The 18841-nt window shown below is 35.3% G+C and overlaps 1 protein-coding gene across 1 annotated transcript; it reads right to left on the bottom strand.

The window, feature by feature from the left end:
• Positions 1 to 695: 695 nt before the first annotated feature.
• On the bottom strand, positions 696 to 2562 carry LOC129880181 (AAA-ATPase At3g28580-like). Its single transcript, XM_055954112.1, has one exon. It carries the CDS (start codon positions 2487 to 2489, stop codon positions 903 to 905), a length of 1587 nt encoding a protein of 528 aa, XP_055810087.1. The 5' UTR covers positions 2490 to 2562; the 3' UTR covers positions 696 to 902.
• Positions 2563 to 18841: the final 16279 nt, after the last annotated feature.

The raw sequence follows: 18841 nt of genomic DNA, 5'->3' as shown, positions 1-18841 counted from the left end.
TGTACTACTGATGTTGTCCTGTTGCATGGACCTTATAGGGTTTGGTTGCATCACAATTTAGAAATCTCCTGAATAAACTTAGTGATAAAGAAACGGTGGAACAATTCTTGAGACGTTTCTTTGGCTCCAAGCATGATTTTCCTACGAAATGCCAGTTTATGTCCTCAACTTGGACAATCTTTCATAAGCAATAATCATATGTTATGTAAATTTGCTGATGAACATACAACAGCAAAGAAGCGAACCTGAATTGAGGTAATATATTGATAGTGTCAGTTGAAACATATCCTAAGAACAAATCCAAGAATAGCCGATGTGGTTGTAGAAGCATATAATACTTTAGGACTTTTTGACCTCTATTGTTAGATATTGATCTTTATTCCGTGGCCATGACAACTTTTGAAGCATGATACATTAGGACTTTTTGATGATATAGGTACAGCTTCCCTAACTTCCCTTCTCTTTATCCGTGATTCTCAACATTTCTTTTGTGAATATGCCTTTAATTCAAGTAAATATTTATGTTTGTCTATCCGGTGAATGCGAAAATACTATATTTCATTTCGTGCTGATTCCATCTAGGAGAGATATCTCTCCTGCATTGTTCTTGCACCTATTTAAAACATTCTTCTTGAGTCAGGATCCTGTATCAAATAGAATGTGTACCTACTTTTGCATAAGAAGAAAACCGTAAATTCCCAAGACTTGTGTATATAACTTCTTATTAACCTCACCAACTACATGAAAAACTCTTGCATAGTTATCATGCTTAGACCAGCTTAATAAGTCAAGAACCACTAAGACAGAGAATAAACTTATTACTAGTACAGATAATAAAGCCAATTGTAGGAAACATAAAGCTAAAACACCCCCCAAGTACACTTTCATATATGTGTATTTAATCAACCTTTGCTAACATCACCATTTTCCTTAATACCATTATCTTTTTCGTTTACACCGTCAGCATTCTTGGCTTCTTCAGTAGCTGTTAATTCTTTCTTTTCCTCATGATCTTTCTCTTCCTTCTCCTTCTCAGCTGCCTTTGCTCTCTCTTCTTCTTCAGCCTTCAATTTTGCTTCCTCTTTTGCAGTTTCAAGAGCTTTAATCAATCTCTCCAAGCAAGTGTCTGCATTTTCCTTTGAAGACTTGGGCATCAAATTCTCAGCAACATCAGCAGGAGTCATATTAGTTTCCTCCAATAAGCGACGAATCGCAGGAAAGTAAACATCAGATTCAACGACATCAAGATAATTATTTGCAAGAACCTTGAACGACTCGAAGCAACAGTAGGATAGGACAATATGTTTATCCATTCTCCCTGTCCTAATTAGAGCAGGGTCAAGCTTTTCCACATAGTTAGTGGTGAAGACGATAAGCCTTTCACCGCCAATAGCTGACCATAGACCATCAATGAAGTTCAAAAGTCCAGATAAAGTTACCTCACTTTTTTTTTCTTTCGCCTCTACTTGTTTTTTCATCTTCTCCTTGATGGCTTCTTCCTCATTTTTTTCTTTATCTTCCTCGTCTTTCTTCTTCTTCTTATTCTCCCGTTGACCTGTAAGGTCAAGGGAACAATCGATGTCTTCAATCACAATAATAGATTTACCTGTAGTATCTATCAGCAATTTTCTTAGCTCGGTATTGTCCTTAACCGATGTGAGCTCAAGATCATAGACATCATATTGCAAGTAATTAGCCATTGCAGCAATCATGCTAGATTTACCCGTTCCTGGAGGACCATATAGAAGATAACCACGCTTCCACGCCTTGCCAATCTTTGCATAATAGTCTTTTGACTTGCTAAATGTTTCGAGATCATCCATAATCTCTTCCTTCTTGTTTGGATCCATGGCCAGAGTATCAAATGTTGATGGATGCTCAAACACTACTCCGCTCCACATCCTCCTTCCCCTGTAGCTATACCCACCACCTCCGTCTCCCTTATTGTTTGTGTACAGCTTTCTCTGTCGTTCTTTCACAGATATCGCCTTAGCTTCATCCAATACATAATTCAAGTATGAATCCGTGATAAGCTCGCGATTCTTTCTGTGAAATTTGAGCTTGAAATACCTCTTCTCATCCTCCCTATACAAAGATATTGTCTGTCTATTGGCTGCTTTTTTACTCGAAATCCACCAAACCTTTTCGCCTTTGTATTCATCGGTTATCTCCTCATGATCATCCATGGTTAGGACAAGGGATTGACCATCCTTCACTGCATTGGCTTTGAGGTGCTTAGCTTGTTTGGTCGAGTTCTTGCTAAGGTACCTTTCAATGGCTACGTAAGCTTTGCTCCGCTCAAACCACCCATCAGTTTCAAGTTCGTGAAAAGTAATGTGCATATAAGGATAGAAATAGTTCACAAGTTTATCGATATACCTCCTAATATGACCACGAAGTTCGTGAGGAAAATAGTTCTGGTACATGGTCCAGGTGAACATCATTGCTGCAATGGATGGACCCAACTGAGTCCAAACATCTTGCATCATCTTGAAGCTAATTGGAGTATTCAAGTGTATGTGAATGTTTGTTATGGCCTCCTATATATATAGATAGAAATCGCAAGAATTGGCGTGCACAATGCCTTTAAGAAAACACAGAACGACACATTGCGTCATTTTTTTTTTACAAATTAAAAAGAAAAGTATATCACTGGGACATGAAACCCAACTCTTGAGTCTGTGGCCGGGTTGAAGTTGGATCCTGACTTAGGTGTAGGGTCTCGGGTCAGAATTCGAGGTTGAATCCTGCGTCGGATCTTGAGTGAGGTGTCGGGGTGGGGTTCTGTGTCAGTTGTCGGAGTAGGGTTTCGGGTTGAGAGTTGATGTCGGATCGGATCCCAAGTCAAGTGTCGGGTTCACATCCAGAATCGGTTGTCGGGATCAGGTGTCGAGGTCGGATCTCGGGTCGGAAGTCAGGTCTCAGATCGAGTGTTGGGGCCGGGTTTCAATTTGAAATTTAATTCTCGAGTCAGGTGTTGGGATCAGATTTTGGATAGATCGTTGGGGTCGTGTTTTGGTTTGGAATCTGGTCCTGAATCGATTATCGGGATTGATTTTCAGGTCAGAAACTATTTTCCTAAAAATTATTTTCTACTTTCTAATCAAAAATAAAAAATATTTTCTGAAAAATATTTTTTATTCACCAATCAAACACTAAAAAATATTTTTAACTCACCAATCAAATATGAGAAAATAAGTTAGAAACCAATTTGGAAAGAGGGTTATGCTCATGACCATACATATTTTAAAAGAAACTACTTTGTAAATTCCAAGTTGGAACGAGTTCTTGTCCTGATTAGGAGACTTATTAATTCATATACAGATAAGTCCCTTGCAAACTAGGAAGGTTAAATTAAGATCCAAATAATGCATATGAACATTGTCTTTTTCTAAGGGGACCATATATATATCATCTATGATGTCATTGTGCTTAGGTACGGAAGAGTGAATAATGACCATATATATAATATCATCTAAGATGTCATTATGTTTTAAACCATCTGATAGTCGGTATACAATTGAGAGGAAAAGCCAACGAAAATCCTTGAACAAATTAAAGTATATTTGTTTGTTGAACCAAGTCTTTCAACAAATTATTTTGTTAACTTAGCCGCCCCTTCGTTGGTACCAGCGTGCATAAAGTACTTGTCTTTATTTATTAGTAACTCATATAAGACGACACTTTCATAGAAGTGTTAAATATCTAAACTTACAAGGATCATATATAGTTGTCACTATTATTAACAGCTTCATAGAAGCTGCTTAGGTAAAATGCTGTCATGACTCATGAAGTATAAACATCTTGACTTACAATAGTCATATATAATTTTCACTATTATTAACAGTTTCCTAGAAGCTGCTTACTGTCATGACTCATGAAGTATAAACGTGCTGACTTAATACAATATTGGTCTTTCTAAACTATTTACTTAATCAAAGACTCAATGAAAAGGAATAGCAGACATCACGGCATGCGCCATAATATTAGGTACGTAAAGTGTATTGGCATGCTGCCATGAAAATGTTAAATACCTTGACTTACATCAGTCATTGAAAACAATCTTTTCTATTTAACTTGTTTGTTTTACTTTTTTTTTTTAATTTATTTATAAAAATATTTTTTATTTAATTTTTTGCAACTCTTTAATTCTAACTATCTATATAACATGTTTAAGACCACAAGATTAAAGAGCATTTTAATATATTCTACATATTTTTTTCGTTTAAGACCACAAGATTCAAAAATCTTGTTACTTTAACTTTGTACCAAGTCAAAACCAGACAAACAAATTAAAACGGACGGAGTACTTAGAAATTAAAATACAATGATATTGCTAAACCTAGATGTCTTAAAGCTCATAAATAAATCATCATCTATCTATCTATATTATTTATGCTATATTAAAAGCATGAAAATCCTTTAAAATGTTGTTTGAACTTTTTGTCCTTCATTAAAAGACTTCGCTTTCTTTTCACTATTTTTCTTCAATTATTATACCATTATTTTAATGATATTAATACATAAATAAAATCCTTAACTTGGTTTCAAATTATAACTTTGACCTTTAACTTTGACAGTGAACAAGTAGGCACTTTAATTATCAAACACTTAAATAAAAAAACACTCAAATATTGCAGCACAAATGTGTGATACACAGACGCTCCGACGTGGCTTACTGAGCCACTCAGTGACTGCCACCTAACTAAAATAAATACACGTGGATTTTAAAAATGACCTTGAACTTTGACAGTGAACAAGTAGGCACTTTAACTATCCAACACTTAAATAAAAATAACTCGAATATTGGTCTCAATTTTACCTTTGACGCGCATAATTTGGGTGTTTTTCACGAATTTTGCCAGTAGGATTCGAGTGTTTTTCTGTATAATTGTTGCATAGTTTAAGTGTCTACTTGTGCACTATCAAATTTAAAGGTCAAACTTATAATTCGAAGTCAAGTTAAGAATCCAATTTATGTATTATCCCAATATAAATCTTAAAGTAATTGACCAACTTAATTAACGTATCCTAAAATAATGAAAAATTACATAAATCGTAATTATATGAGGAGACTCCAAAATATGGACGGCTTTTACTTTTGTCGTGAATAACTTTTGCTAGGTTTGGGCAACTCCTTAATATTTGGTAAAATGATTTGAATATTAAGGTACCCTAAAATAGTGAAAAATTACATGATTCTAATTATATGAGGAGAAGTTTAAAATTAAATATGGTAAAATATTAATTTAAAAAGTTATGCAATAGATAAAATTGTCATTTATTATTTTTTAAAAATTATTATTAATTAATAATTAAAGAGTCCTAAAATATAATGTTAAGAGTTAGTAGGAGAATTAACAATTAAGAAATTTTAAAATATATGGTCAGAATAAAATATATTTTAAAATAAAAGAGATAACATAATATTAAAGACGACTTTGAGCAAAACGTAATACTAAGAAAATTTTGACACGGACAATTTTGAGTTAAATAATAAGGTAATAACAATATATGCTATTAAATTTTTTACTTATATAAGAATTCTTAATATTTGTAATAATTTAAAATTAACTATTTTTGACAAAGTTCCTACCATTTCATGCCATTAGTTTTGGCAAAGTAAATAATATTAGGAGTTTTATTCCTAATATTGTTGTAGGAGTCCTATTGTTGACAAAATAATAACTACAAATAAAATATTTCTAATCAGCCACGCTTTTGTCCCCTCCAAGTTATGACTTTTAAATACAATTTACAATATTGTCTGTTGATCTGACATATACTTCTGCTAACAATATTATGCAATATTGTTTTTGTTCTTCCAATATTGACGACACGTGGTTTATCTTTATCTAAAAATATTTATTTTCTAATGGCTTGTTTTTGTTTATGTTAAGGGATGACCGACCTAGATCAGATGGAGGAGTTTGACCACGGCTAGTGCCCTGGAGATGGGAGAGAAATTGAAGGATGGGGGCCTGGGATAGTAGTGAGAATGCGAACAGTATGTGGGATAGGACGGCTAGTTGTATTAGGGTTGTAGCAAAGGAAGTATTAGGAGTCTCGATAGGTAGTCGTAGTCGGCATCGAGGGGACTGGTGGTGGAATGGAGAAGTGCAAGGGAAGGTGGAAGCAAAGAAGATGGCGTATGCGAAATTAATAGAAAGCAAGGATGACATGGAGAAGTGGACGAATAGGGAACTTTATAAGATAGCGAGGAAGGAGGCGAAAACGGCGGTTTCGACGGCAAAAACGGCAGCTTTTGAACGTCTTTATGCTGAACTAAAAGAGAAAGGCGGGGATAGAAAATTGTACAAGCTAGCCAGGGCGCGGGAGAGAAGGGCACTTGAATGAAGAAGGGGACAGAGAGATTGTGTTGGGAGATTTGGAACATACAGGGAGGAGTCACGATTTAGGGTGTTGCATGAGTATTACGATCTAAGAGGTTAAGGGTGTTGTGCGTAGGATGCGCTGAGGAAGAGCGATCGGACCTGACGAGATTCTTGGAGAATTTTGGAAGAGCACGAGCTCGGTAGGTTTGGAGTGGTTGACTAGGTTATTTAATGTCATTTTTAAAACGGTAATGGCAACGATGCCCGAAGAATAGAGGTCGAGCGTAATGATCCCTCTATACAAAAATAAGGGGGATATCCAGAGCTACAACAACTATAGAGGTATCAAGCTTCTAAGCCATATTATGAAAGTGTGGGAAAGAGTGGTGGAGATGAGGGTGAGAAGAGACGTGTCTATTTTAGAGAATTAATTCAGATTTATGACGGAACGCTCAACTACAGAAGTCATCCATCTTATAAGGAGACTGATGGAGCAGTACAGGGAGAGGAAGAGGGACTTACATATGGTATTCATTGACCTATAAAAGGTTTACGATAAAGTCCACGAGAGATACTATGGAGATATTTGGAGGCTAAAGGTGTACCTGTGGAGTACATTAGGGTGATCAAGGACATGTATGAGGGTGCCAAAACCAGGGTAAGGACAGTAGGAGGGGACTCAGAGCACTTTCCAGTTATGATGGGGTTGCATCAAGGATCAGCTCTTAGTCCATTTTTATTTGCCTTGGTGATGGATGGATTGACGCGACAAATTCAAGGTGAGGTGCCATGGTGTATGCTTTTTGCGGATGACATAGTCCTGATCGATGAGACTCGTAGCAGAGTTAACACTAAGTTGGAGGATTGGAGACAAATCTTGGAGTATAAAGGGTTTAAGTTGAGTAGGACCAAAACAGAGTACTTAAAGTGCAAGTTTAGTGAGATACCTCAGGAGGTTGACGCGGAAGTTAGGTTTGGGGACCAGGCCATCCAAAAGAAAAGTAGTGTTAAGTACTTTGGGTCTATCATGCAAGACAGCGTGGAGATTGACGATGATATCACACATCATATTGGAGCAGGGTGGATGAAATAGAGGCTCTCTTTCGGTGTGCTATATGACAAGAAGGTGCCACCACAACTTAAGGGCAAGTTCTACAAAGTGTTGGTTAGATCGGCTCTATTATATGGGGTGGAGTGTTGGTCAGTTAAGGTCTCTCACATTCAAACGATGAAAGTTGCCGAGATGAGAATGTTGAGATGGATGTGTGGGCATACCAGGAGCGACAAGATTAGAAATGAGGCTATTCGGGACAAGGTAGGAGTGGCCTCAGTGGAAGACAAGATGCGGGAAGTGCGACTGAGATGGTTTGGGCATGTGAAGAGGAGAGACACGGATGCCCCAGTGCGGAGGTGTGAGAGGTTGGCATGGATGGTTTCAGAAGAGGTAGGGGTAGGCCGAAGAAATATTGGGGTAGATACGATTAGACAGGACATGGCGAAGTTTCAGCTTACCGAGGACATGACCTTAGATAGGAGGGTGTGGAGGACCCATATTAGGTAGAAGACTAGTACAAAGTCTCGTTATTCTTCGTTATTAGTAGACGCTTTAACGCGCTATAATTTCTTGTGCTCTGATTTCTGTTATTATATACTACTCTCTGTACTTTGATTACTCTATTTTATCTGTGACGCTTTTGTTATTTGTTATTTGCTTTCACATAACACTTTGAACTTCTTGTACTTCTTAGCAGTATTTAACCTCATTTTATGTTTTTATTAAGCCGAGGGTCTCTCGAAAATAGCCGTCCTACCTTGTTAAGAGTAAGGTCTGCGTACACTTTACCCTCCTCATACCTCACGTTGTGAAATTTCACTGGGTTGTTGTTGTTGTGTATTCATAAAGTACTTCACCAACTCTTATCTTCTGGTAAAAATTAAAGAAACGATCATATTTAAGTTGGTTGGGGATATCGATTTTTTCCTACAATAATTGTTATTTATATTTGTCAAAGTGCATAATTTTATTAATTAATTATAAATTTTATTTTCCATAAAGAAAGTATATTTTATTTAAATTCAAATTCTATTTTATAAGAGATTATTTTTCTTTTATATATCTTCTATTGACTAAAGGTTTAACGTGACGCACATGTGCATCATATGTACATTAAATTAGTATTATATTAAAAGTGGAAAGCTCCAATATTTAAAGTTGAATTACGATTTTGCCCCAACTTTAAATCTAAATATTACAAATCTAATTAATTAATAATATTTAGTTATTTTTTTGGATTGTAAGTTGTTTATCAGTAAGACAATCAAAAGATCATTAATTAAATTATATAATGAATTAGCCAAAAGAAAGTAAACGTTGTTTCCAACAAATTTTAAAGTGATGAAAAATAAATTATAGTCACCAAAAAAATATGAAGAAACAAGAATATTTTATTGATAAACAATGTGGGTACAAATCTGTTTGTTTCCTTGATTCTTCTTTCTCTAGATTTATCCGTGATTCGAGGGTTGTTGGTGGCGTATTTCTCGAACAAGGATGCTTTGAACGTGATCTCCATGAAAGAATTTGGGAATCTTCTTGAAGTATATGATTATCAAGATGAGTTTGACATATTTTGATCTTTTTATTAATATTTCATTAATTCGTGAAATTTTCGAAATGCTTTTTCAAGGAAATATAATACCCTTTATATAGGCATGAATTATGTTTTAGGATAGAGTAGCCTCCAAAAAACCCTATGTAATGACCCTGATTTTTTATCAGATTCCGAACGAATTCCGAGCACCCCATCGGAGATTTTGGATTCTCCAAAATCTGAAAATCACAGCAGCACAGCAGCCCCATTTTGGGGGATTTTTCTCCAACTTTAAAACCCCATAACTTGAGCATTAGGGCTCCAAATTGGGTGATTCAAAAGGCAAAATTGTGAGTTTTTTCGTGGAGAACGCATTGGAGAGATTGAAAACTGATTTGGAGCATTCGATTCAGGTAAAAATCGCGATTTTAATTGCAGCTGTCTCCATTTTCGGATTGAGTTTTTGAAGAACTTTGAGTAATTGTTTCTTGACCTATATAAATCCGATTTTGGTGATTCAAGGGTCTAAATTTAAGAGCATTTCGTGAGGAATCTCGTGTTAATCTAAGAAACGCGAGAAGAAGCTTCATTCGAGGTAAAAATGCGTTTTAAGTTACTGATTTAGCCATTTTCGGATTGAAATTTTATGGAATTTTTGAAGAGTGTATCTTGGTCAATATAACTCCGTTTTGAGTGATTCTTGAGGTTAGATTATGGGATTTTTCGCAAGGAACGTAATGGTGTAATTTGTTTTGATTAACATATTTTCGTTTTTGAGAAATCGATGTGTAAAGAGGCTGTCTTATATCATTTTCTTAGTTTGAAAATGTGGGAATTGATTTTTGATCGTCTTACGTAATTTCCCATCCCGAATTATGTTATAAATATGATTTGTGAGCTTGGGTTGACGTTTAGAACCTATTTTGGGGGTCAAATCCAGAATTTCATATGTGGGTCCCATAATTCCCATTTTCGACCCCAAAATTGGTCCATCTCCAAAAATTATGAAATTAGTGTCTAAACGACCGTATTGACATCGTGGTTCTATTTTTGACAGCTTGGAAATATTCTGAGGTAGTTCGGAAGGAAAGAGCTCCGACACAGTGATTTAGAGCCCGCGTGTTTAGCTTACAGGTAGGCTACGGTTTACCTTTCTTTAGATTGAGCCGGAATGTGTGAAAGCATGTTGAAATAGTTGAAATTTGGGTTGGGTAGTTTGATTGTATATCTTAGGTGTTAGAAATCATGTTTTAGGCTTATTATCGGGTTTTTGGATATTTAGAAGCATGTGTATCTTGTCGTTATTTGTTCGTATTATACGTAGAGTTGAATGAGCATGTTGTTGATATGGTGGGGTATGTTGGCCTTAGTATAGGATGTAAACTTGCTTTAGATGTCTCGGCGTAGCTCCGATAGACTTAGATCCTTGTAGAATGGTGTAGCGGGCTAGTGCCTGACAGTTTGGCCTTAGCTAGGCGTTACTCTTGCTCTTAAAAATACCATCATCCATAACTCGGTATAATTGTTACTTTCGTGATGCGTCGGCAATACTAGATTTCGTGATCGTTGACTTTGGCTCCGATTTCAGTTTTGGCGGCATATTGGTCGACTCATCGGGATGGAGATTCTTAGTACTATTATTATTTAGTTGGAAAGGAGAATATTCGGCACCATAGGATAAAATATATGTGAGCATCCGGGTACCCAGTCCCGGCCTCCATTCTGAATTATCAGGGAGCATCCGGGTACCCAACTCCGGCCTCCGTCGACTTGCTAGTATGATGAGCATCTGGTATCCAGTCCTGGCCTCGATCATATCTATGTGTTACGGCGAGCATCTGGGTACCCAGTCCCGACCTCGACCGCACTTATGTATTATGGCAAGCATCCGGGTACCCAGTCTCGGCCTTGGCCATTTTGAATATTCGGGTGAGCCTCTGGGTCCCAGTCCTAGCCTCGACCCCTAAGTCACCACTAGATCGATTGAATCTTAGAGATTCTGGGTTTGGAAATGATATTGTACTTCGGCTTCTAACATCGCAGATTCTTGGTTTCTAACCTTGGTAGTTGTAGCTATTCTGTGTACTCGGCGGACTTATGGGGGTTCGTTCGAATTTTTATTTAACTTGTGCACGAGTGTCCCGGTTGGGCTTATGGGGCCCAGTTGGGTATAGTTAGCTATAGTTTTCATAGGTAGTACTTTTTTCCCTTTTGATGCTTATGTTGACTCCTATTTAGGCTATTCTTCTTTTTCATATTATTTTTACCTTTTCTGCTCAGTCGGCCTATGATGCCTACTGGGTACCTGTTGTCTTGGTACTCATACTACACTCTACATCTACTTTCGTAATGCAGGATCGAGCACCAGCTATCGCCGTGGATAAATTGAGCTTGTTGCAGTCAACTTCAGAGACTAGGGTGAGTACTTGACGTTTTTAGATCATTCTTGTCTCCTTCAGCATGGATGGCCCGTCTTTTGCCTTATGAGACTAGCTAGTTGTTTTATATATTTTTGGTCCACTTTCGGGACTTGTACTCATATTTTATTTTATAGCAGTTCTGTACTTGTGACTTCCAGGTTCTGGGAGGAATCTTTAGTTGTTTAAAACATATTTTGGTTTACTTCCGCTTATTCATTTTGTTTACTTTTATAATTCGATGTTTTTATATAGTTTTTGCCCTCAAACACATTACTTGAGGTTCCGAGTTAACGGGTTGGCTTACCTACTAGAGGGTTATAGTAGGTGTCATCATGACCTAAGAAATTGGGTCATGACAAGTTGGTATCAAAGCGCAGGTTCATTGGTCTCACTTGTACAGAGCTAACGTCTAGTAGAGTCTCGCGGATAGGTGCGAAGACGTCCGTAACTTATCTTCGGGACGCTAAAGGATGTCATTAGGAACATTCTGTATGTTGTATCATTTCGTGTAGTGTTGTGTCTTATTAATTTCGTGAAATCTCATTTGTTCCACTCTTTCGCAGGAATAGTTCGTACGTGCGGTACCACAAGTCATAATAACGCACCAAGTCCTGGCATGCCTAGAGGTCGTCCTCGTGGGACAGGTAGGGGAGCAGCACCAGCTCCTAACCCAGAGATAGAGTCGGAGCTGGTAGAGCAGCATCAGGACGCTTCTATTCCTACTCAGCCAGAGGGACCACCACCAGCAGCACAGCCTCCAACTGCACCAGTTATGACCCCAGCACTACAGGCAGCGATTGTGCAGCTCCTCACGGCTATTGGAGTTGTACCACAGGCCCCGACCCTAGTATCGGGCATACCAGCACCGCGGGATACTCTTGTTCAGCCGGCACTTAAGGTTCAACTGCCTCCACTTGTTGTTGCACCCCCGCCAGCAGTTCCAGAGGGTATGATGTCATTACAGGATCAGAAGAAGTTAGGGGTATTTCAGAGACTGTCGCCCCCAATATTTTCTGGAGCCACTAGCGAGGATGCCATTGAGTTCTTGACTACCTGTCAAGAGCAGCTCCATTCCTTGGGTCTTGTGAAGTCCAGAGGCACCGACTTCACTGCTCACCAGTTTAGAGGGGCAGCTAGACAGTGGTGGCACTCTTATTTGCACTCCAGACCAGCTGGGTCACCACCATTGATATGGGCCCAGTTCTCAGAGGCTTACTTGGCTCGTTACATCCCTAGGAGTGTTCAGGACCGACTTCGAGATCAGTTTACTCGGTTAGAGCAGGGCCACATGACGATTGCAGAGTATGAGGCTAGATTTCATCAGCTTTCCTGACATGCCACTATGATTCTACACACTGAAGAGGAGCGGGTACGATGTTTTGTGTGTGATTGAGACCTTACCTGAGATTGGGGACCGAGCACCTTGTTTCTGCGGGCCGCTCTTTTCTGGATGTGGTGGATCATGCCTGCACGATCGAAATTATTCATCGTCAGGCCCAAGGGGGCAGCGATAAAAGACCCAGGCATCAGGATAGCTTCAGTGGGTCCCATTTAGAGGCCATGATAGTTATGATAGGCCCCGCCAGCGATGAAAACTTGCTTTAGATGTCTCGGCGATGAAAACTTACTTCAGTGGGTCCCATCAGGATAGCTTCAGTGGGGTATGTTGGCCTTAGTATAGGATGTAAACTTGCTTTAGATGTCTCGGCGTCGCTCCGGTAGACTTAGATCCTTGTAGAATGGTGTAGCGGGCTAGTGCCTGACAGTTTGGCCTTAGCTAGGCGTTACTCTTGCTCTTAAAAATACCATCATCCATAACTCGGTATAATTGTTACTTTCGTGATGCGTCGGCAATACTAGATTTCGTGATCGTTGACTTTGGCTCCAGTTTTAGTTTTGGCGGCATAATAGTCGGCTCATCGGGATGGATATTCTCAGTACTATTATTATTTAGTTGGAAAGGAGAATATTCGACACCATAGGATAAAATATCTGTGAGCATCCGGGTACCCAGTCCCGGCCTCCATTCTGAATTATCGGGGAGCATCCGGGTACCCAACCCCGGCCTCCACCGACTTGCTAGTATGACGATCATCTGGGTATCCAGTCCTGGCCTCGATCATATCTATGTGTTACGGCGAGCATCTAGGTACCCAGTCCCGACCTCGACCGCACTTATGTATTATGGCAAGCATCCGGATACCCAGTCCCGCCCTTGGCCACTTTGAATATTCGGGTGAGCCTCTGGGTCCTAGTCCCAGCCTCGACCCCTAAGTCACCACTAGATCGATTGACTCTTAGAAATTCTGGGTTTGAAAATGATTCCTAAATGTTGATATGTCGAAGATTTATTAAAATATAGGCGTGGTTTCAAAATATGGAATAACATGATAAAATATTTATTAGAAGCCTATGGGCATGACTTCTACATATAGTGTTATATAAAAATAATTAGGAAGGCCTAATATCTATTTAATTGTCATGTTAAAAATTATAGTACTTATAAACATGATTGTTATATGATAAAATATGTTAAAAATATTGTTATATCTCATAGACCCAACAATCTCAAAATATTTCTACCGACATGATTTCTATATGATTGAAATAATATTAAACCCTATAAATAATATTTAGGTTATTAACATGTTGAAATTTATTTTAAATGCTATTTATAGGTATGGTGTCTAGATGAAATGATATGTTGAAAATTGATTAAAATTGTAGGCATAATTTTTTTTAAAAAAAAATAACATGATAAATATTTTATCAAATCCTATAGACATGATCTCTTTATATAAAACTATGATAAACATGTGTTACAATTCCAAAAACATGGTTTAAATATGAGGCGATGAAATATTTATCAAGAATCTAAAGGTGTGATTTTTTTTTATTAATAATATTATACTAAAAATACTTATAACGACAAATTCCAAAAACATAGTTTAAATATGAGGCGATGAAATATTTATCAAGAATCTAAAGGTGTGATTTTTTTTATTAATAATATTATACTAAAAATACTTATAACGACCTATAGACGTGAATCTTACATAACGGATAAACTATTTATTAACTTAAATGCATGATTTGTATATATTGACCACATTATACACTAAACATGATTTCTAAATGGTTAAAAATCTTATGGCCATGATTTATAAATAAAGTATGTATTGGAACATTTATTAAATTCTATAGATATAGTTTCTATATGAGTCAATATGATGAAAATATTTATAATCTTATAAGTATAATTTAATTTCTACAAAAATACTAAAAATATCCATTAAGTACTAAAGACATGATTTATGTATATTTCTTACGATGAAAATCTTGGTTTTATATGCTTGCAATATTATTAAATTCTATAAACATAGTTCTATATGACATAATGTTATAAAAATATTTACTAGCAAATATATAGATATTGCATCTATTAAAGTAGCCTATTAAACTTATTAAATCCTAAACATGATTTCTATATAAATTAACATGTTATAGTCATGTAGATATAGCTTCAATTAATATGCTGAAAATATTAAGCTTAAACCGTGACATATGATTTAATTAACATGCTAAAAATTATCTATAGAAAGTGTGTGTACATGATATGTAATAATAGAATGGTTAATAGTTTGAATAAAATATACAAGAGTTGGGCATTTTTTTTAATACATATAAATACATGAAAAATATTAAAATTGATAGACTAATTAAAACATAGAGTTTATCAATATTTGTTTCTGTGATAAATATATTTCATTTAAAATTAAATCTAGAAATCAACAAAATAATTAAAATAACTAATTTCTTTCGGCATATTTATCTAGCGCACGCAACCACATAAAATTATGTCAGAGTAAAAATAAATTGCAAGTACCACATAGATTTTCCCTCCCCTCTAGACAGTCCCTAATTACTTTTATTATGTAGAGTAGAGTTTTCAAGATTATTACAAAACTAAAAATAAAGGTAAATGAATAAATAATACAAAACAAAAAATGTAAACGAAATAACAACATCTAAAAATTTTCGTTTGCCACTCCTGGTATATTGGACTTTGAAGTTCAAACTCTGCTAAATCATAAAGACAACACAAGCAATATCCAAATATATAAAGAGGTATCTCGTAATTATATAATTTTACTACAACAAAGCAAACAAACAAAGCAAGAACACATTTCAAAATAATAAACCAATATATCAAAGAAAGTGAGAACTAACCTGGATATTTCATATATTTATTTTAACAACATATAATATGTAAGAACCTAAAGTGAAGACAAAAAATAGGAAAAAGAAGTACTAACCGGTTAATATGAGTTTTGTTAATATGCCAACGAAAAACAGTAGCAAAATTCGAGATCCAAAGAAGTTGAAGTAGCAAAGAGGCAAAAGAAGGAACTTAAAAGCAACTAAGTAATTTGTAAAAAAAAAACTTCTCGAATTCTAGTGTTCTTTTCTTTTCTTTTTATTGTGTTCTTGTAATTTTTTTTTCTCTGTTTTGTTATTCTTCTTCTCTATCTATGTCTTTTTTTTCTTCCTTCTCCTTCAGTGAAAACAAGTGTCGATATTTATAGCAAAAAATAGTCGATTTGAATTTCAAAATGAGCCATTTGAGAGAGGAAAAAGTATCAGATTTTACAAAAGTCAAAGGAGATGAAAACACATCCCCAATAATTCGAATTTGATTTTGATGGCCTTTGATTCGGATTAGATTTGAGGGAGATTTTTCTAATTCAAAGTCAACAATTGAAGGCTCTATAAAATCTCAAGATTTCATAGGTTTCATAGGATTGCATAGATAGAGAGAAGGAAGACATTACTGTTGGGATTGCGTATTTGCGATGTTGCTCGAGGAATTGAGGAAGAAGGCGATGAGGGTGTGGAGAGAGTAGAGAGCGGCGGTCTTCTTATCTTCTTGAGAAGAAGATGAAAAGTATAGAGAGAGAGTTAGAGTGAGAGTTTAGAGAGAGAGAGTTAGGGTGAGAGTTTAAAGAGGGAATGAAGTGTCAAAAAATATTATTTTATTTTTTTTGGTATTGGTAGAAAGATGAAATTAAAATTAGGTAATTTAGGATTAGGTCAAAATTGATCTAATAAATTAATTGTCAAAAACAATGTCTAAAAAAATAGATAAAAAAAAATTATGCTTTAAATCAATTGGAAGAAAAAATTAGATTGTCATCTAATTAATAACCATAATATATGTATATTGGATAAGTAAGATCATAAACTTTAGCAAGTAGTAATATTTTATGCATAAAGTAACTACTTTTATATATATATATATATATATATATATATATATATATATATATATATATATATATATATATATAACGTATGTATGAATTTAATTATACATATCAAGATGTTGAAATGATCAAAGAGTGTCAAATTTAATCATAAGTAATGTAGTAGTGGAGCATTTTCAAAAGTATATATTAAAATATATCAAATTGCATGCTTTTTTTTTGTTAATGAGATGCAGTAGGGGTGCACTTTCAAAAGTAGAATATATCATATGACATGCTTTTCCTTTTGTTAATGATTTGAAAGGCATCCGTATACATTTTCAATGCTTTACATTCAATCTAATTCTTTTCATTATTATGCCTTCTATTTATAAATGGCATTAAATTACTTAAAGTCAAGATAATTCCCCCATTTATAAGAATACTTTAAGGAAAACAAAGAGTACTACACATGCTTAAATCTAGAGGTGGCTCGTGATTTGAACACGTCGAAGATATTATTATCTTAAAGAATGAATTAAGCGTTATAAAAAAAAAAAATAATAATAATAATAATAATAAAATATTTAAGACTCGAACTCGTACATTCGCGCTCAAGGGATCAAGGGAAGGACGATCAGAATTATACGTACCGAAATAGATGTATAATATATACTAACATAATTAAATAAAAATATAATAAACTTAACTAAGTAATGACCTTTTATATGCACGTGTATACAAAACATATAAAAATAAATATGTAATATGTACGTATTAATATGAACAAGTAAAACTATAGCATAAACTTAGTTAAGAAATATATATATATATATTTTTAATATAAAGAAAATACACACATATATAATATATACTAAATGGCACGTAAAAATATTTGTACATACGAAGCTTGTTACTTTAATTTTCTAATTAGGAATAACAATAATAAAGATGGGAGTAGTAATAATGATAATAATAATAATAATAATAATAATAATAATAATAATAATATTAATAACGACAACAAAATATAGTAGAAATAAAACGTCAAAATATACGGTTCATTGGGTAAAACCAAATATATATTTTTTATTTATTAATAAGGAAATAATTTTTAAAAAGTCTATTTATTAAGATAGTGATTCGAAAAGTAATTATAGGTAGGTCAAAATTGGATGTCAACAGTGCCTACAATTGATAGCAAGACCCTACTAATGAAAACAAAATTGTTGATTACTGTTTGGGGTCATGCTATCTTACATGCAGCACACTTGTACGTCTTAGACCGACACATTATAATAAATACTCTCCATCACAATTAGTATCTGATAATGAGCCAAATATAGCCCATTTAAGATTTTATGGTTGTGCGATATACGTGTCTATAGCACAACCACAAATTACAAAGATGGGCCATCAACGAAGGTTGGGCATATATGTTGGGTTTGACTCACCCTCCATAATTCGATATCTTGAACCGTTGACTAGTGACTTATTCACTACTCGATTTGCAGATTTTTGGTTTGATGAAATAATTTTTCCGCCATTAGGGGGAGAGAAAAAGGAACCTGAACAAGAAATTGAGTAAAAATTTTCACCACTATCTCATTTTGATCCACGCACCCGCACATGTGAGCAGGAGGTCCAGAAGATCATCCACTTACAGAGAATAACAAATCAACTGCCAGATGCATTTATTAATTTGAAACGAATAACTAAGTCATATATCCATGCAGTGAATGTACCTATCCGGATTGATATCCCAAAATGATCATCTACAAGTATCATAGCTTCTGAATCCCAAATACGTCAAAAGCGTGTTAGACCACTGGGTTCAAAGGATAAAAATCCTAGAAAGAGAAGCGTGAAAAATAATAAAGATGATACTACAAAATAACCTCTTGAAAAAGGTCAAGATTTGAGTAATCCCGATATTTCTGAAGAAATCAATGAAATCGAGACTCAAGTGAATGAAGAACTTTCAATAAGTTCTACCAGTGATGAGATAAATTTAGATCGATCGAAAATCATAATTGATAATGTTTTTGCATATAATATTGCTCTTAACCTCATGCAAGATAGTGAAAGTCTTGAGCCTAAATTCACTGAAGTATGTCGGCGTAGATGTGATTGGCCAGAATGGCAAAACGCAATTCAATCAAAATTAGACTCACTTGCTAAACGTGAGATTTTTGGACCTGTAGTCCAAACCCCTGAAGGTGTAAAATCAGTTAGCAATAAATGAGTTTTTG

Source organism: Solanum dulcamara, chromosome 2 (genome assembly GCF_947179165.1).
Source record: "Solanum dulcamara chromosome 2, daSolDulc1.2, whole genome shotgun sequence".
In the NCBI taxonomy this organism is placed as follows: domain Eukaryota; kingdom Viridiplantae; phylum Streptophyta; class Magnoliopsida; order Solanales; family Solanaceae; genus Solanum; species Solanum dulcamara.
The sequence above is the reverse complement of the archived record's forward strand: the minus strand, read 5'-3'. Positions and strand labels throughout refer to the sequence as shown.